Genomic DNA, 19,850 nt, shown 5'->3' on the forward strand with positions numbered 1-19,850 from the left:
CCTAGTGCGGAGTCAGACGATGAGGAGGACGTGCCGCCCGTGACGGCTGGAGAGCTGGCGGCCGCGGTTCATAAAATGAGCCTCAACAACAAGGCTCCCGGATTAGATGGGGTCCCCGGTCGCGTCTGGGTACTGGCAATGCGGCACATGGAAGAGCATGTGCTCGAGCTCTTCACCAAGTGCCTGGTGCAGGGGCGTATCCCACGCCGCTGGAAGACGGGGAAGCTCGTTTTGCTCCGCAAACACGGACGACCGGAGGACCAGCCGTCGGCCTACCGCCCTATCGTCCTGATCGACGAAATCTGCAAAACCCTGGAGAGGGTGATCGTAAGGCGTCTCACTCAACATCTGGAAGGCGATGGCCCGAACTTGAGCGATGCTCAGTTCGGGTTCAGATCCCGTCGATCGACGATAGATGCGGTGGCGCGGGTACGGCAAATCTCGGAAGAGGAGATCTCCCGGGGTGGGGTGGTGCTGGTAGTCTCGTTGGACATAACCAACGCGTTTAACACCCTGCCCTGGGAAACAATTAAGGAGGGACTCAGGTATCACCGAGTGCCCAGATATCTTCGCCGAACGATTGGCAACTATCTGTCGGAGCGCTCGGTGCAGTACCCAACCGAAAATGACTGGGAGGAGCTAGAGGTGGACTGTGGCGTCCCACAGGGTTCGGCTCTCGGTCCGGAACTGTGGGACCTGGGATATGACCACGTGCTCCGCGGCGCCACTCTTCCGGGCGTGGAGCTCGTCGCGTACGCGGACGACACGGCAGTCGTGTGCCGCGCAAAAACGCACCGTGAAGCGACAATCCTGGCGACGGCGGCGGTCGCACAGGTGGTACGAAGGATTCAGACGTTGGGACTGACGGTAGCGCTGAACAAATCGGAGGCCCTGATGTTCCACGGGCCTAGAAATGCGCCTCCGCCGGACCTGGCGGTGATAGTAGGCGGAACAAGAATACAGGTGGCACCGACAATGACTTATCTCGGCCTGGTTCTCGACAGCCGGTGGTCATTTAAGGAGCACTTCCGCCGGCTGTCAGAGAAGGTGAAGAAGTCCGCGGGAGCCCTGGCCTCGTTGCTCCCGAATCTCGGGGGCCCGAGCTTGACTTGTCGGCGTCTCTACATGGGTGTGGTTCGATCTATGGTCATGTACGGGGCGCCGATCTGGGCGGAGAACCTGCTGCCTGAGAATAGGCTAGCCCTGGGACGGCTACAGCGAGTGATGGCGACGCGAGCGGTGCGTGGGTACCGCACTATCTCCCGCGATGCGTCATGCCTCCTTGCTGGAAGCGTCCCTTGGGACTTGGATGCTCATACCCTCGCCGAAGTGTACTGGCGTGGCGTAGCGGTCCGCGCGGGGGGAAGCAACCCTTTACCGGACGCCGTACGTCGGTGGAGGAACCGAGCCGAGGAAGTGGCAGTTGAGCGCTGGGAGGAGCGACTCCTGGAGCCACAAGTCAGTGTCGACTTGGTGCAGGCTATTCGCCCAGTACTGAGAGAGTGGTTAGCAAGAAAGTACGGTGCGCTCTCGTTCCGACTCACGCAGGCGTTGACCGGACACGGTTGTTTCGGCCGTTACCTGTGTGAGATCGCGAACCGAGAAGAGAGCACGCGCTGTCACCACTGCGACGAAGATCGGGACACGGCGGAACATACCGTCTCTGCCTGTCCCGCTTGGACAAGACAACGGGCGGCCCTCACGGCCGCCATTGGACTCGACACTTCACTGCCAGCGTTGGTTCGCGCCATGCTGAGCGGTGAAACCGGATGGGACTCGGTGCAGAGCTTCTGCGAAGAAGTGATCGCCGCAAAGGAGGAGGCCGAGCGAGTGCGAGAGTTGGAGGCGCTCGACCCCCGCCGAAGAAGACGGCCGAGACGACGACGGGTCATCAATGATGACGACTTGCCGCCTTAGCCAGGGGGCTCTGGGCGGCGGCATGGGGATGCCGTCGTCCAACGAGTCGAGTCCCCGAGTGGGTCGCGATGCGCTGCGTATTCTTCGCGCATCGCGACACCGTGGAGTGATAGGCCTATGCAAGCCCCGGGAGGGCCTCTATTCGGCTTTTAGAAGCCCAGTGCTTCGAGGAAGAGGGGCCTGCTAGTAGCAGGCAAAAACATGTAGGGCCGCGGACGAAGGCTCACGCGTGCTCGCAACCCTTCATGGTATGAAGAAGAATACCGTCGGGTTTTAGTGGGTAGGGCTGCGGTCGATTCACCATCTTCACGACCGCAGCGAGCCCCACATACTCGCTGGGGAGTCCCCAATCCTCGCGAGATGCGTTAAGGCATTTCCCGACGAAAAAAAAAAAAAAAAAAAAAAAAAAGGTTAGGTTAGGTTAGGTTGGGGGCGATACCGGTCCGTCCACGTCGTGTCCCTGGGCACCTCCCCCGTGCCATCGTGAGCGTTTTCACGGTGACACGGGAGGGGTGGCTGAACGCCGGTATGGCGTGTGTTTGTGTGTGTGCTTGTTGTTGTATGTTTGGCTGCGCCCACAGTGTGACGAAGGGGCCCGCGACCCGGGGTGTCGGTGTTAGTAATGATGGAAGGTCGTAATAAGCCAAGTATTCTCCGGGTGGGTCCCGGCTCCTCAGGAGCCGGAGAATCCCATGCGCCGTCTTCGGACGGTGGCCGGCCCTCGTATACGGAGGGGCCACTTATTGCGAGGAAGGATGAGGGGGCCGCTAAGGCGGTGAGGAAGGACGAGGAGGCCGCCAAGGCAGCGAAGCAGCGGGCCATCTTGGCTGCGTTAGGAGGAGGAGGGGACAGCGCGAAGAAGCGCGACAGCCCGAAGCCGGCGCCCATTACCGCGCCGGCGGCGGAGCTTCTAACGGACGAAGACATCGACTTCAGTCAGCCGCAGCCTAACGGCGTTGAGCGGATGCTGAAGTTGATGCAGAAGAAGAAACTGAGAGGCGACAAGGATCTTCCGCGTGTCCTTTTGACACGCGACGTGAAAATGCCGCCTCCAAGCACCGGAAAGGACCCGATTGGTAGAGACTCCCCTCGCGGTAGAGTCTCCCAACATGGACGTGACTTACCCGGACATGACAGCGAGGACTGGCTCTCGGACTCCAGTGAGATGTCTGGCATATCGCTGGACTCCGAGGGCTTGCCCGCATTCTCGGATTTGACGCGCCGGAAGAGGCGCTCTGACGACGACATGGCGCCGCCCCTCAGTAAAGGAGCGGTGCCCAAACCCAAAAGAGGACGCGGCCGCCCGCCAACGACCGGACAATATGTCGGCTTGGCAAAGGCGCAGGCCGATCTCAACAGAGAGAAAGAGGAGGCCCTTCGACTCCAGGCGGAGGAGGAGGTGGCCGAGGCGGCCAGGGCGGCGCGAGAGACGCGCTCTTCGCTCCTCGCGAGCCCCGCCCCTATGGACGAAGACAGGCCAGAGCAGACCAACCACGCTCTGGCCCAATGTGTTGAGACTTCGCTGGGAACGATCTCCATGGTCGCAGCGAAGTCGAATAACCTCAAGGGGACGTTCCAGCGGCTCCTCAAGGAGGCGGTCAGCGACATACGCGCCACCGTCGCCGAAATGAGAAACCGCGGAGCGACCGAAGAGATGAAGGCCCTCGAGGCTCAGAATGCGCGGCTCCAGAATGAAGTGGAGTCTTTGCGCAAAGAGCTAGAGGAGCTACGCCGACAGGTGATGAAGCCGGCCGAGCAGGACATGCGCCAGCTGTTGTCTGAGGTCTCTCGCTCCAATGTAGAGACCTTCAGTAACATGCTGAACACTCGGCTGGCTGGTCTGGAGAGTCGGCTCTTACCGGAGCCACGGCTTCGACCTCCGCTCGCGGCGGACAGAGCCCGGAGTGTTACCCCGGCCGACGCCGAGAGTGTAGAGGCAATACCGGAGGAGACGCCGGGGACCCCGAAGCCAAAAGCCAAGGGGAAACCGGCCCAAAAGAAGACGCGGCAGCCTGTAGCCACAAAGGCCCCACAAGAGGCCCCTGAAGCGTCCGAGGCGCCCAAGGCCAAAAAGGGCCGAAAGAAGAAAAAGCGGCCGTCAATGGCTGCTCAGGAGGCGACACAAGGGGGAGCGAATACCAGCTCCCCCCGTACTGAGGCCCCGTGGACCACGGTGGGTCCCAGGGCCAAGAAGAAGAATGGGGCGGCTACACCAACTACAGCCGCCCCGAAGAAGAAGAGAAAGCCAAGGCTTCGCGTCCCCGCCACTGCGGCCGTCGCTCTCACAATAGAAGAGTCGGCCGTGAAGGCGGGTATGACGTACGCCAAGGCACTTGAGACGGCCCGGCGGGCAGTGAACATCGCGGAACTTGATATTCCGCAAGTCCGCTTCCGCCGGGCCCGAACTGGAGGGCGCCTCCTCGCGATTTCCGGCGAGGGCGCAAGAGAAAAGGCGGACGCCTTTGCCGCGAGGCTGAGGACCGTCCTGCCACCCGAGGTGAAGGTCGGACGGCCGGTGGCAAGCGCGGAGATGCGCATCGCCGGCCTCGATGACTCCGCGACGACCGCAGAAGTGGTAGAGGCGGTCGCACTGGAAGGAGGGTGCCAGGCCGGAGATGTCCGGGCGGGGCCGATTAGAGAGGGGCCACGGGGGGACGGGTCGTGTTGGATCCGGCTCCCAGTCGCGGCCGCCAAGAAGCTCTCGAGCTCTGGGCGGTTGCGTATTGGTTGGGTGTCAGCGAGGGTGGCGTTGCTGGCCGCGAGGCCGACGCGCTGCTTCCGCTGCCAGGACACCGGCCACGTGGCTGCCAAGTGCCAGTGCCCGGTGGACCGTAGCCGGACTTGTTTTCGGTGCGGGAAACCGGGGCACAAGGCGGCGGAGTGCGGGGCTGCAGCACCAAACTGCGCCCTGTGCGAGGCCGCTGGCAGGGCCGAAAGGGGGCACGAGCTGGGTAGATGCCCATCTACGTCAAAGCCGGCCCCCGGAGAAGACAAGGCGCCGACCAAAAAGGCTCGACACAAAAAGTCGAGACCTAAAGGCGCGCGGGCCCCGCCCGCTCCCGCCCGAATGGAGACGGACGCCTAGACCCGTGGGCGGTGATCGGGGGATCCCGCCCACAGTATGGGTCCCGAGAAGACAGCCCCCCTATAGCCCGGGGGGCTCTCGGTGAGGTACGCGGCTCAAGCCGCTTGAAGAAGGTGCCGGTTGCGGCTGCGCGCGGGGAGGGGCGGAGTTGTAGTCGCTCCGCGGTTCCCGCCCCTCTCGCACTAGGCGCGTGACGGAGGGCTGGGGGGGTTTTAGTGGGTAGACCTCTTGTAGGGAGTCCCACATACCCCCGCCCCTTCCCCCGAGGGGGTGGGGGATACGCAAAGTATTTCCCCTCCTAAAAAAAAAAAAAAAAAAAAAAAAAAAAGGTTAGGTTAGGTTGGGGGCGATACCGGTCCGTCCACGTCGTGTCCCTGGGCACCTCCCCCGTGCCATCGTGAGCGTTTTCACGGTGACACGGGAGGGGTGGCTGAACGCCGGTATGGCGTGTGTTTGTGTGCGTGAATGGCTGCGCCCACAGTGTGACGAAAGGGCCCGCGACCCGGGGTGTCGGAGTTTGGGAAAGATGGATAGTCGCACTAAGAAAAGTATTCTCCGGGTGGGTCTCGGCTCCTCAGGGGCCGGGGAATCCCACACACCGTCTTCGGACGGTGGTCGGCCCGTGTATACGGAGGGGCCACTTATTGCGAGGAGGGAGGAGAGGAAGGAAGAGGAGAAAGGCGAAAGGAGGAAGGAGAGGAAAGGAAGCGCTAAGAAGCGCGCGGATCGCAAGCCGGTGGTGCTCCTTACCCCGCTGGAAAGATATCCGCACACCGATGAAGACAGCGAGGACTTCTACACGGAGTCCAGCAGCAATTTGTCGCTGGACTCCGTGGGGCTGCCCGCACAATCTGGACGTACGACTCCCCTAAAAAGGAGACTCCTGGACGAGACTGATGAGGCGCCGTCGACTAGTAAGGCGACGGTGCTTGAACCTAAAAGAGGACGTGGCCGGCCTCCAACGACCGGCCAATACGTCGGCCTGGCTAAGGCGCAGGCCGACTATAACCGCGAAAAGGAGGAGGCCCTCCGGCTCCAAGCCGAGGAGGAGATTGCCGAAGCAGCGAATGAGGCGAGGTGGTCGCATGCGTTTCTCCGCGCCGCCTTTAAGGATTCAGACCTCTCCGCCACTTCTCCGTCGGGAGAAGAGGCTAAGAAGGAATGGACGGGCGCGGACATAACAAAGACAGTGGAGGACACATTGAAGACCGTCGATATGATCGCCAGGAAGTCCACGAACCTTAAGGGAACATACCAGAAGTACCTTAAGGAATCGGTGGCGACCATACGGATGGTCTTCAATAAGTTGACGACCCTCTGCACAACAGAGGAAGTGAAGGTGCTGGAGGCCAGAAACACGCGCCTCGAAGAGCAAGTGGCGGCGCTACGCCAAGAGCTGGACGAGGTGCGGAAGAAGGCCTCGCAACCTACCGGAGATGACATGCGTCAGCTGTTGGCCGAGGTCTCCCGTACGAACGCGGAGACCTTCGGCAATATGCTGAACGCCAGGCTCGCCGGGCTGGAGGACCGCCTCCTGCCGGAGCCGAGACGCAGGCCACCGCTGGCGTCGGACGGAATTCGGGATGAGGACCTCCCAACCGCCCCCGCGAGTGTCGTTGCGCCCATGGAAGAAGAGGTGCCGGGACCCCCTCGGCCGAAAAAGGCGAAAGGGAAACCGGCCAAACCGGAGAAGACACAACCGCCCGTCGCTGCAGCGGCCCCTACAGAGGCTTCTGCTGCACCCACGGCGCCTGGGCCTTCAAAGGCCAAGAAGAAAAAGAAGAAGAAGCGGCCTTCTATGGCAGCCCAAGAGGCGGCACAAGGGGGAGCGACCATCAGCTCCCCTGGTACAGAGACCCCTTGGACCACGGTGGGTCCGAAGGGTGGGAAGAAGAAGGGGGCGGCTACACCATCTACAGCCGCCCCGAAGAAGAAGAAGAAGCCGAGGCTCCGCGTCCCCGCCACTGCGGCCGTCGCTCTCACTATTGAAGAGTCGGCCGTGAAGGCGGGTCTGACGTATGCCAAGGCTCTTGAGACGGCCCGGCGGGCGATAAGCATTGCGGAGTTTGATATTCCGCAAGTCCGCTACCGTCGGGCCCGAACTGGAGGGTGTCTTCTCACCATAGCTGGAGAGGGCGCAGGGAAGAAGGCGGACGCCTTTGCCGCAAGGCTCAAAACCGTCCTGCCTCAAGGAGTAAGGGTCGGGCGGCCGGCTGCTTGCGCAGAGATGCGCATCGCCGGCCTAGACGACTCTGTGACGGCCGCAGAAATCATGGAGGCGGTCGCACTTGACGGAGAGTGCCTTGCCGGCGATGTTCGGGTGGGGCCTATGAGGGAGGGGCCACGGGGGGACGGGTCTTGTTGGATCCGCCTCCCAGCCGCGGCCGCCAAGAAGCTCTCGAGCTCTGGGCGGTTGCGGGTTGGCTGGGTGTTGGCGACAGTGACGTTGTTGGCCGCGAGGCCGACGCGTTGCTTCCGCTGCCAGGACACCGGCCACGTGGCTGCCAAGTGCCAGTGCCCGGTGGACCGTAGCCGGACTTGTTTCCGGTGCGGCAAACCGGGGCACAATGCGGTGGAGTGCGGGGCTGCAGAGCCAAACTGCGCCCTGTGCGAGGCCGCTGGCAGGGCAGAAAGGGGGCACGTGCTGGGCGGCAGAGGTTGTCCATCTGCCGCGAAAAAGCCGGCCCCCCGAGAAGAAAAGGCCCCGACCAAGAAGGCTCGGCATAAGCCGAAGCCTAAGGGCGTGCGGGCTCCGCCTGTCTCTGCCGATATGGAGACGGAGGCCTAGACCCGCGGGCGGCGATCGGGGGATCCCCGCCCGCATAAAGGGTCCCGAGAAGACAGCCCCTCTATAGCCCGGGGGGCTCTCGGTGAGGTACGCGGCTGAAGCCGCTGGAGGAAGATGCCGGTTGCGGCAGCGCGCTGGGAGGGGCGGAGTTGTAGTCGCTCCGCGGTTCCCGTCCCTCCCGCATTAGGCGCATGACGAAGGGCTGGGGGGGTTTTAGTGGGTAGACCTCTTGAAGGGAGTCCCACATACCCCCGCCCCTTCCCCCGAGGGGGCGGGGGATGCGTAACGCATTTCCCCTCCTAAAAAAAAAAAAAAAAAAAAAAGAAAAAAAAAAGGTTAGGTTAGGTTAGGTTAGGTTGAAGACTGGAAAGGGCTCCAAAAAGAGTCAGCCACCCAAGGCTGCCACACCATCTACGGCAGCCTCAGGAGCGGGAGCGGCACCCATGGACGCTCAATAACGGCTCCTCTAAGGTTCTTGCAGGGGAACCTGAACCACGGGAACCAGGGATCGGGCCAGGGAAGTGACAATTGAGCTCTGGGAGGAACGGCTCCTGGAGCCTCAAGTAAGCGTGGCACTGGTGCTGGCCATGAGACCAGTACTGAGAGAGTGGTTGACCAGAAAGCACGGCGCGCTCTCGTTCCGACTCACGCAGGTGCTGACCGGACACGGCTGCTTCGGCCGTTACCTGTGTGAGATCGCGAACCGAGAAGAGAGTACGCGCTGTCACCACTGTGACTGTGACAGGGACACGGCGGAACACACCGTTTCTGCCTGTCCCTCCTGGACTGGACAACGGGCGGCCCTCACGGCCGCCATTGGATTTGACCTTTCGCTGCCCGCATTGGTTCGCGCCATGGTGGGCAGTGAACCTGGATGGACAGCGGTGCAGGACTTCTGCGAAGATGTCATCGCCGCGAAGGAGGAGGCCGAGCGTATGAGAGAGCTGGAGGCGCTCGACCCCCGCCGAAGAAGACGGCCGAGGCGACGACAGGTCATTGGTAATGACCACTTGCCGCCTTAGCCGGGGGGCTCGGGGCGGTGGTATGGGGATGCCGCCGCCCAACGAGTCGAGTCCCCGAGAGGGTCGCGATGCGCTGCGTACTCCTCGCGCATCGCGACAAAGGAGAGATAGGCCTATGCAAGCCCTGGGAGGGCCTCTGCTCGGCCTAAGGAGCGTACGAACAGTGCTCCAAGGAAGACGGGCCCGCTATTGATACGCGGGCACACGCATGCAGGACCGCGGACGAAGGCTCGCGCGTGCTCGCAACCCTGCATGTCATGAAGAGGAGTACCGCAGTGTTTTAGTGGGTAGGGCCGCGGCACCTACCATCTTCGCCGCGGCGAGCCCCACATATCCGCAGTGGGAGTCCCCATCCCCTGCGTCGAATGCGTCACTGCATTTCACTGCGTGAAAAAAAAAAAAAAAAAAAAAAAAAAAAAAAAAAGGTTAGGTTAGGTTGGGGGCGATACTTACCTTTGGGGGCGATACCGGTCCGTCCACGTTCGTGTCCCTGGGCGCCTGGGTACGCCACCCCGCCCTTTACACGAAGTGACGTATCCAGGATGGCTGAACGCCGGTCTTTCCTGTCTTTCTCTCTTTTTATAGTTTACTCTTCGTTTGTTGTTTATTTTATTTTGTCTATCTTTTCACCACCTTCTCTATGCTATCTTTCTCATTTTGGTTAACTCTTCTCTACATCAGCGTGTGTTTCTGCGTCTAAATGTGTGAGTGTGTTTGTGGATGGATGGACCCGTGGGTCCCTAATCCCCGGTTTGTGGTGCCCGGCCTTGGGATGCGTGGCGAGCAGGTGGCTTACGTCGCAAGGGCACTAGGGCAGAATCTCCCTTAACAGATCAAAACATGGAGACACGCACTTTTGAAAATTCTCCCCGGGCGGGTACCAGTTCTACTGGAGAATCCCGCACTCCCGGTTCGCCGAGAGTCTGCCGCACGTATACGGGGGCGGCACAAAATGCGTTGGAGGATAAGGGGGCCGTTACAGCGGCGAAAGAAGGAGAGGGCGCGACTATGCGCGATTGTCCGAAGCCGGCGCACCTAACCGCGCCGGTGGCGGACGCTTTGACCGACGAAGATGTCGATTTCTCCGTGTACCAACCCAATGCGTCGGAACGGATTGTGAGATTGGCGCAGAAAAAGAAGGAGCGGGGCTGTCCGATCCGGGACTTACCCAATCTGCCGCCTGTACTGCGGTGGCGGGACGTCCACGGGACGCAGCCCAGCATACCACCTGGACGAGACGAAGAGGTCGGCACGGATTTGACGCGCTCACCACGCGTCGTTTTACGCGACGTGATGCGCGAATTCTCCGTGCCGCCTCCACAAGGACGTGACAATTCCACCGGACGTGACAGTGAGGACTGGCCCGCGGACTCCGACGATACTGCCTCAGACATATCGATGGACTCCGAGGGCCTGCCTACAATACCACCGGCTAGGACGCACCTGAAAAGGCGCAACTCGGACGATGACATGGAGCCGCCCATCAGTAAAGGGGCGGTGCCCAAAGCAAAGAAGGGACGTGGCCGGCCACCAACCACCGGCCAATACGTCGGCTTTGGAAGAGCTCAAGCAGAGCTTAACAAGGAGAAGGAGGAGGAACGCCGGGCTGCATTCAGGGCGAAAGTCGAGGAGGTAGCCCGGGCGGCACGGGAAGCGCGAGAGGCGAGGGAAGCGCGAGCCTCCCTCCGCTCAAGCCCTGCCCCGGCCGAGGACTCGGAGCAGACCAGCGCCGGCCTGGCAGCTGACGTAGAGAGGGCCTTAGACATGGTGACCATGGTCGCCACAAGGTCCTCCAACCTGAAAGGGACTTACCAGCGGGCCCTCAAGGAGGCGGTCGCATCTATAAAGGTGGCCGTAACCGAGATGAGGGGCCGCGGTCAAAATGAGGAGATGCGGGCACTGGAGGCGCAAAACGACCGTCTTCTGCGCCAAGTGAACGCGATGCGCCGGGAGTTGGAGGAGCTCCGCCGTCGCGTCACTGGACCCGCAGCCGACGACCTGCAAAAGATGTTGTCGGAGGTCTCACGTTCCAACATTGAGACCTTCGGCAACATGCTCAATGCAAGGATTGCCGGCTTGGAGGACAGGCTCCTTCCGGAGCCCCGAAGAAGACCGCCGCTGGCGGCGGACGGTGCTGACTCATTAGCCGGTGCCCCACCAACAGCGACAAAGAAGAAGACGCCGAAGCCGAAGAAGACGGCACCGGTGAAAGCTCCGGACGAGAGTTCGGCAGGCGGCGCGGCGGCTCCTTTACAGCCGCCAGCTGCTCCCGCAGAGAAGAGGGCTTCGAAGCCCAACAAGAAGAGGAAGAAGCGGCCATCAATGGCCGCTCAGGAGGCAGCTAAGGGGGGGCAGAACACTAACGCCCCTCCCGCCGAGGCCCCGTGGACCACCGTCAGTCCGCGCAGGCCTAAAAAGAAGAACGGGGCGGCTACTCCTAAAGCCGCCCCCAAAAAGAAGAAGAGGGCGAAACTTCGTGCCCCCGCAACCGCGGCAATCACCATCACGCTGATGGAGAGTGCCGCGGCGAAGGGGGTCACATATAAGGACGTCCTTTTAAAGGCGAAGGACGCCGCAACGGCCGGGATGGTGGAACTCAAGATCGACAAGCTCGAGTTCCGCTTCCGTCAGGCCCAAACCGGCGCGCGCGTCCTCACCATACCTGGTGAGGGCGCCAACGAGAAAGCGGACGCCCTCGCCGCAAAGATGCGGGAGGTGCTGGACCCGGAAGAGGCGAAGATCGGTCGCCCGGCGAAATGCGTAGAAATGCGCATCGCCGGGCTGGACGACTCGGCCACAACCGCCGACGTGCTAGAAGCGGTTGCCAGAGAAGGGGGGTGCCCGACTACATCCATCAGGTCGGGCCCCATAAAGAAAGGAAGGTGGGGCGATGGCTCGCTATGGCTGAGCGTCCCCGTCGCGGCAGCCAAGAAGCTGATCAGCTTGGGGCGGCTGCGAGTGGGCTGGGTCTCGGCGAAGGTGACACTGCTGGCCGCGAGGCCTAAGCGGTGTTACCGATGCCTTGACACCGGCCACCTGGCGACGACATGCCAGTGCCCGGTGGACCGCAGCCGGAACTGCTTCCGCTGTGGGAAGCCGGGGCACAAGGCCGCCGAGTGCCGGGAGAAGCAACCCAACTGCTTCTTCTGCGAGGCACTCGGCAAAGAGAAAGACCACGTGCTGGGTAGCAGCGGCTGCATCACAGTGAAGAAGCCGCTCCCCAGCACCAAGCGCCGGAAGAGACGAGGAGCTCCCTCCGATAAGGTTCGGCCGAAAGAGCCTGGAGCCGGCGGTGCTGGGGTTAGTCAGCCCCAGCCCGCCATGGAGGTGGAGCCATAGGCCCGTGGGCGGTTGATCGGGGGATCGCCGCCCGCACGAAGGGCCCCGAGAAGAAAGCTCCCTAGATGCTCGGGGAGCTCTCGGTGAAGAAAGGCGGCGGCAGAACACCAGCCGCCGCAGCGGAGTAGTGCCGGATGCGGCGAACGGCTATGTTGGGTGCGGAAGTCCAGATAAGTGCCCGCGCCCCACGATGGCCTGAAGGAGGGCATGGGGGGGTTTTAGTGGGTAAACCTTGTGTAGGGAGTCCCACATACCCCCGCCCCTTCCCCCGAAGGGGTGGGGGATACGTAACGTATTTCCCCTCCTCAAAAAAAAAAAAAAAAAAAAAAAAAAAAAAGGTTGGGGGCGATACCGGTCCGTCCACGTTCGTGTCCCTGGGCGCCTGGGTGCGCCGCCCCGCCCTTTACACGGGGTGAGGCACTCAGGATGGCTGAACGCCGGTCTTTCACTATCTTTCTCTTCTATTTGGTAGCATACTCTTCTTTTGTTTTGTTTTGTTCTTATTTATTCTGTCTTTCACCACCTTCTCTTCACTATCTTTCCTGTTTTGTTTTACTTCTTCTTTACAATAGTGAGTGTTTCTGCGAATATGTCTGTGAGTGTTTGAGTGATGGATGGGCCCGTGGGCCCCGAACCCTAAACTGGTAGCGTCCGGTGACGGGGTGCATTGCGAGTGGGCGACTACGCAACGAGGACGCGGGGCAGACTCACCCCTAATTGATCAAGTATGGATAGTTGCAACGAGAAAAATATTCCCCGGGCGGGTACCAACTTAGTTGGAGAATCCCGCACCCTCTCAGAGGAGAGGGTCTGGCCCACGTATACGGGGGGCGCCACCGCTGCAATGGAGGAGAGGAGTAAAGAGACGAACGACGACTTTGGCACGAATTTGGTTAACGATAAGCACGACGGAATGGCTGCGATGTCGACGGCTAGCGAAGGAGAAGGCTCCAGGCACACGACCCGAACACCGGTTGTGCAGCTGGAGCGAATACCGGATATGAAAAGCGGATCGCGGGCAAAGACGCCCGTGTCTGATTTGGCACTGACCACAGCAAGCGAGGGAGAGAGTGGATCGCGGGTGACGACGCCTGTGTCCACTGGCTTGTTTTACAAACCCGGAAGCGGAAGTGATGAGAGCGGTAGTGAGTCTGCTGTCTCTCAGAACAAGGACGAGACAAGGAATCGCTTCCGACGCAAGAGACGTGGTAGCGAGTTGGAGGACAGCCCGGAGAAGAACAGAGGTACGGTTACAAAACCCTCCTCAAAGCGTGGTAGAGGGAGACCTCCAACCACTGGTCAATACGTTGGCATGGCGAAAGCCAAAAGGGACTACCTGGATGAGAAAGAAAGGGCTATGGCGGTTGAAGCTGAGCAGGAAATAATGGACTCGGCACGGAGGATACCGCTGGACCGGTTACACCGGATGTCGGATGCCTCCGATAACTCGGATAGGACAATGATGGAGGAAAGGGAAGTCACGGCGGCCTCTGTGGGCGCCGTCATCTCAGAGAGTTTGGGGACCATATCCAATGTGGCCAAAAAGTCCAAAAACTTAAAGGGAACTTCTGTCGCCGCTCTAAATAAGGCGACTCAGGCCATAAGGGAGGCGTTTTCGGCCATAGTCAACCGAACGACTTCTGAAGAGACGAAAGCACTAGAGGCGGCGAATGCTCGTCTTTCCAGAGAAATCGCCGACCTGAAAGCAGAGTTGGAGGCCGTCAAGCGCAAGCTTACTGACGCCCATCCACAACCCCCTCCCGTCAGCAAGGGACTGGATGTGGAAGAGCTTCTACAGCGGGCGGTGCGCGAGGCGGTCTCGCTGACGAGCGCCCGGATGGACGCGCGGCTGGAGGGTCTCGAGGCTCGGCTCTTGCCGGAGCCACGCCTAAGACCTCCTCTGGCCGCAGACAAGAGAAATGACGAAGCCCAAGGCGCAGCGGCAGCAGCGTCGAAAGCCAAGGAGAGGACTCCGGAGCCTGAGCCCGCGGTGTCAACCTTGATGCCCCCTTTGAATCCTGGACCGGCTCTGAAAAAGAAAAAGAAAAAAGTTAAAAAGACGGCCGCAGCCGTAGAAGCGGCAGCCGCTAGACGCGATGCTGCCCCATCTACGGCTGCGAAGGGACCAGATCCGGCTGAGCAATGGTCGGAAGTGGTCAAGAGAGGAGGAAAGGCTCAGAAGAAGGGCGAGGGCAGGAAGGAAGGGCCTATACGGGAAGGACAGACTAAGAAAAAGAAGAAGAGAAAGAGTCTCCGCGCTCCTAAAACTGCCGCAGTAGTAATAACCCTGCAGGCAGACGCGGAAAAGAGAGGCGTCACGTACAAAGACGTAATGGACAAGGCCAAGGGGAGTCTGGATATCGTCACCCTCGAGATCCCCGCGGTCAAGTTTAAGCGGGCCGTGACCGGGGCCCGTATGTACGAGGTCTCGGGAACGGCCTGCAAGGAAAAGGCGGACACCCTTGCAAGTAAGCTGAGGGAGGTCCTAGGAGAGGAGGATGTGCGCATATCTCGACCACAGAAGTGTGCCGAGCTTCGAATATCGGGTCTGGATGACTCCGCCACTGCATCGGAGGTTGCCGCGGCCATATCAAGAGCTGGTGGCTGTGCAGCTGAGGACGTTAAGGTGGGAGAAATCCGAGTGGATAGAAGTGGCCGCGGCACGGCCTGGGTAAAGTGCCCGGTCGAGGCCGCAAAGTTAATAACAGCGCCTAACACCAAGCTGTACATCGGGTGGACCGTTGTGCGCGTGACGCTTCTATCGGCGCGCGTCATGCGGTGCTATCGGTGCCACGAAGCCGGACATACGCGGGCGACCTGCCCTTCCGATACTGACCGTGGAGACTTGTGTTTCCGTTGTGGCCAACCTGGCCACACAATCAAGACATGCGGGAACCCTCCCCATTGCGCGCTGTGTGCGGCGAACGGGAGAAAGGCGGATCACGTCGTGGGGAGCACACCCTGCAAGATACCGCAGAAGAAGGGAAAGGGCTCCAATAAGAGCCAATCGCTCAAGGCTGCTACTCCATCTACAGTAGCCTCTGGAGCGGGAGTGGCCCCCATGGAAGCCCAATAACGGATTCCATAAGGTTCTTGCAGGGGAACCTGAACCACAGCGCTCAGGCGCAGGATTTGTGGTCTCAGGAGATGCTGAGGAGGTCAATCGACGTCGGTGTGATTGCCGAGCCGTACCGGATCCTCCCTAGGGGTGACTGGTTGGGCAGCGCGGACTCGACGGTGGCGTTAGTGTTCGGTCCCAAAATCGTTCCTCCATCTACAAGGAGGTCGACTCGGGGCCACGGCTTCATCGTTGCGGATGTGGGGGCCCTCACTGTCGTGGGGGTCTACTTTTCACCGAATAGACCCATCGCCGAGTTCGAGGCGTTTCTTCTCCGGCTCACCACCTTCGTGAACGGAGCAGCTAATCCCGTGGTCGTCGCCGGAGACTTCAATGCGAAGTCCACGCGCTGGGGTTCCCCGGCGACGGACGCGAGAGGCAGAGCAGTAACGGACTGGCTGGCAACCACCGGCCTGGTCGTGGCCAACAGAGGTGCCGCTAGTACCTGCGTCCGGCGGCAAGGTGAATCCATTGTGGACCTGACCTTTGTCAGTCCAACAATCGCTCGCCGAACAAGCGGCTGGAGGGTCCTCGGAGAGGTCGAGACCCTCTCGGACCACCTATACATAGGTTTCGAAATAGTCTCCGTGTCGGAACCTGGCCGCCGATTTCCATCCGGTGGCGGCCCAAGGTGGTCCCTGAGAGGTCTGGATCGAGACCTTCTCGAGGAAGCGGCCATCGTCGCATCGTGGGCACCTCTGCCGTCGGACGACGTCGAGGAGTGCGCGGATTGGCTGAATGAGGCAGCTCGCAACATTTGCGAAGCCTCGATGCCACGCGCTGGACCCGTCATGCCTCGGCGCCAGACCTACTGGTGGCGCCCGGAGCTTAGGCAACTCCGTCAGGAGTGCGTGGCCGCGCGACGCCGCTACTTGCGGTACCGCCGTCGACGGACGAGACAGGAGGCGGAAGAAGAAGCCGTCTACAACGGCTACCGATTGGCACGCCAGACACTACGAGAGGCCATAAAGATGGCGAAAAAGGAGGCGTGGGAGGAGTTTCTGGGCACATTGGAGCAGGATCCGTGGGGCAAGCCCTACAAATGGGTGAGGCAGAAGCTTCGCCCCGCTGCCCCACCACTCACCCAGAATATGCAGCCCGATCTCCGTCGCTCGGTACTCTCGGCCCTATTTCCATCCAGGGCCGAGTGGTCTCCGCCAGTTATGAGACCATCGAGTATGGAGTCTGAGGATGAGGAAGACGTACCGCCAGTGTCGGCTGAAGAGCTGGCAGCGGCCGTGCATAAAATGAGCCAGAGAAACAGGGCTCCTGGACTGGACGGGATCCCCGGTCGCGTCTGGGTGCTAGCCATGAAGCACCTGGAGGCGCACGTGCTCGAACTCTTTACCAAATGTCTGGTGCAGGGCCGAGTGCCGCGCCGGTGGAAGACGGGCAAGCTAGTGCTGCTCCGTAAAGATGGACGACCGGAGGACCAGCCGTCGGCCTACCGCCCTATCGTCTTGATCGACGAGATATGCAAGACCCTGGAGAGGGTGATCGTGGCGCGCCTCACCCGCCACCTTGAGGGCGCCGGCCCGAACCTGAGTGATGCTCAGTTCGGGTTCAGGGCTTGTCGGTCAACGATAGATGCGGTGGCGCGTGTGCGGCAAATCTCAGAGGAGGAAATCTCTCGGGGCGGGGTGGTGTTGGTCGTCTCGTTGGACATTACCAACGCTTTCAACACCCTGCCCTGGGAGACAATAAAGGAGGGACTTAGGTACCACCGAGTGCCGAGATACTTGCGCCGAACTATCGGCAATTATCTCTCTGAGCGCTCGGTGCAATACCCAACCGAGGAGGACGACTGGGAGGAGTTGGAGGTGGACTGCGGCGTCCCACAGGGCTCGTCGCTCGGTCCGGGCCTGTGGGACATAGGCTACGACCACGTGCTCCGCGGCGCCAATCTTCCGGGCGTGGAGCTCGTCGCGTACGCGGATGACACGGCAGTCGTCTGCCGCGCCAAGTCCCACCGAGAGGCAAAAATACTGGCAACGGCAGCAGTCGCACAAGTTGTGCGAAGAATCCAGGCGCTGGGTCTGACGGTGGCGCTGAACAAGTCGGAGGCCCTCTTGTTCCATGGGCCCAGGAACGCGCCTCCGCCGGGCCTGGAAGTAATAGTGAGCGGGACGAGGATCCAAGTTGCGTCCACAATGACCTATCTCGGTCTGGTCCTCGATAGTCGGTGGTCATTTAAGGAACACTTCCGCCGACTATCCGAGAAGGTGAAGAGGTCTGCGGGCGCCTTGGCCTCGCTGCTCCCAAATCTCGGGGGCCCGAGTTTGACCTGTCGGCGTCTCTACATGGGCGTCGTCCGTTCGATGGTCATGTATGGGGCGCCGATCTGGGCGGACAGTTTGTTGCCCGAGAACAGGCTGACCCTGGGACGGCTACAGCGAGTGATGGCGACGCGTGCAGTCCGAGGATATCGCACTATCTCTCGCGACGCATCGTGCCTCCTTGCTGGAAGCGTTCCTTGGGACTTGGACGCTCAAACCCTCGCCGAAGTGTATTGGCGTGGCGCAGCGGTCCGCGCGGGGGGAAGCAACCCCTTACCGGAAGCCGTACGTCGGTGGAGGGACCGAGCTGAGGAAGCGGCCATCGAGCTTTGGGAGGAGCGACTCCTCGAGCCGCAAGTCAGTGTGGAACTGGTGCTGGCTATCAGGCCGGTACTCAAAGAGTGGTTGACCAGAAAGTACGGCGCGCTCTCCTTCCGACTCACGCAGGTACTGACCGGGCATGGCTGCTTTGGTCGCTACCTGTGTGAGATCGCGAACAGAGAAGAGAGTACGCGCTGTCACCACTGCGATTGTGACAGGGACACGGCGGAGCACACAGTGTCTGCCTGTCCTTCTTGGACTCGACAACGGGCGGCCCTTACGGCCGCCATTGGATTTGACCTTTCGCTGCCCGCGCTGGTTCGCGCCATGGTGGGCAGCGAACCCGGATGGACAGCGGTGCAGACCTTCTGTGAGGAGGTCATCGCCGCGAAGGAGGAGGCCGAGCGAGTGAGGGAGCTGGAAGCGCTCGACCCCCGCCGAAGGAGACGGCCGAGGCGACGACAGGTCATTAGTAGTAATGACCACTTGCCGCCTTAGCCGGGGGGCTCGGGGTGGCGGCATGGGGATGCCGTCGCCTGTCAAATCGAGTCCCCGAGTGGGTCGTGATGCGCTGCGTATTCTTCGCGCATCGCGACACCCCGGAGAGTCAGGCCTATGCAAGCCCCGGGAGGGCCTCTGTTCGGCCTTTAGGAGCCCTAGTGCTTCACAGAAGACGGGCCTGCCGTGACACGCAGGCAAAGACATGCAGGACCGCGGACGAAGGCTCACGCGTGCTCGCAACCCTGCATGGGACACAGAAGAATACCGTCGGGTTTTAGTGGGTAGGGCTGCGGTCAATTCACCATCTCCACGACCGCAGCGAGCCCCACATACTCGCTGGGGAGTCCCCGATCCCCGCGAGATGCGTCAAGGCATTTCCCGACGCAAAAAAAAAAAAAAAAAAAAAAAAAAAAAAAAAAAAAAAAAAAAAAAAAAAAAAAGGTTAGGTTAGGTTAGGTTAGGTTAAGGAGGGACTTCGGTACCACCGAGTGCCCAGATATCTTCGCCGGACTATCGGTAATTATCTGTCGGAGCGCTCGGTGCAGTACCCAACCGAAGGGGACTGGGAGGAGCAGGAGGTAGACTGCGGCGTCCCGCAGGGTTCGGCTCTCGGTCCGGAACTGTGGGACATGGGCTATGACCACGTGCTCCGCGGCGCCACTCTTCCGGGCGTGGAGCTCGTCGCGTACGCGGACGACACGGCAGTCGTGTGCCGCGCCAAAACGCACCGCGAAGCGACGATCTTAGCGACGGCGGCGGTCGCACAGGTGGTGCGAAGGATACAGGCGCTGGGTCTGACGGTGGCGCTTAATAAGTCGGAGGCTCTGTTATTTCACGGGCCTAGAAACGCGCCTCCGCCCGGCCTGGCAGTAATAGTCGGCGGGACAACAATCCAGGTGGGGTCCACAATGACCTACCTCGGCTTGGTGCTTGATAGTCGATGGTCGTTCCGAGAACACTTCCGTCGACTATCCGAGAAGGTTAAGAAGTCCGCGGGTGCTCTGGCTTCGTTGCTCCCAAATCTCGGGGGCCCGAGTTTGACCTGTCGGCGTCTCTACATTGGTGTGGTCCGTTCAATGACCATGTATGGGGCGCCGATCTGGGCGGAAAACCTTCTACCCGAGAACAGACTGGCCCTGGGGCGGCTTCAGCGAGTGATGGCGACGCGAGCAGTGCGGGGATACCGTACTATCTCACGGGATGCGGCGTGCCTCCTCGCCGGGAGTGTCCCTTGGGACTTAGACGCTCTGGCCCTCTCCGAAGTGTACTGGCGTGGCGCTGAGGTACGCGCTGGGGGAAGCAACCCCTTACCGGACGCCGTACGTCGGTGGAGGGACCGAGCCCAGGATCTGACCATCGAGCTCTGGGAGGATCGACTCCTGGAGCCACAAGTTAGCGTCGACTTGGTGCTGGCTATCCGCCCAGTACTGAGAGAGTGGTTATCCAGAAAGTACGGCGCGCTCTCGTTCCGACTCACGCAGGT

The 19,850-nt window shown here is 61.0% G+C and overlaps 1 protein-coding gene across 1 annotated transcript; it reads left to right on the forward strand.

The window, feature by feature from the left end:
• Positions 1-12,878: 12,878 nt before the first annotated feature.
• LOC121727163 lies at positions 12,879-15,227 on the forward strand. The gene has a single exon (XM_042114840.1). The coding sequence runs from the start codon at positions 12,879-12,881 to the stop codon at positions 15,225-15,227; it is 2,349 nt and encodes a 782-aa protein (XP_041970774.1).
• The last annotated feature ends 4,623 nt before the right edge of the window (positions 15,228-19,850 follow it).

Source organism: Aricia agestis, chromosome 5 (genome assembly GCF_905147365.1).
Source record: "Aricia agestis chromosome 5, ilAriAges1.1, whole genome shotgun sequence".
Taxonomy (NCBI): Eukaryota; Metazoa; Arthropoda; class Insecta; order Lepidoptera; family Lycaenidae; genus Aricia; species Aricia agestis.

What these genes read in the sequence shown, in the direction of transcription:
- LOC121727163 (XM_042114840.1), top strand. Translation starts at nt 12,879, where the DNA reads ATGGATAGTTGCAACGAGAAAAATATTCCCCGGGCGGGTACCAACTTA.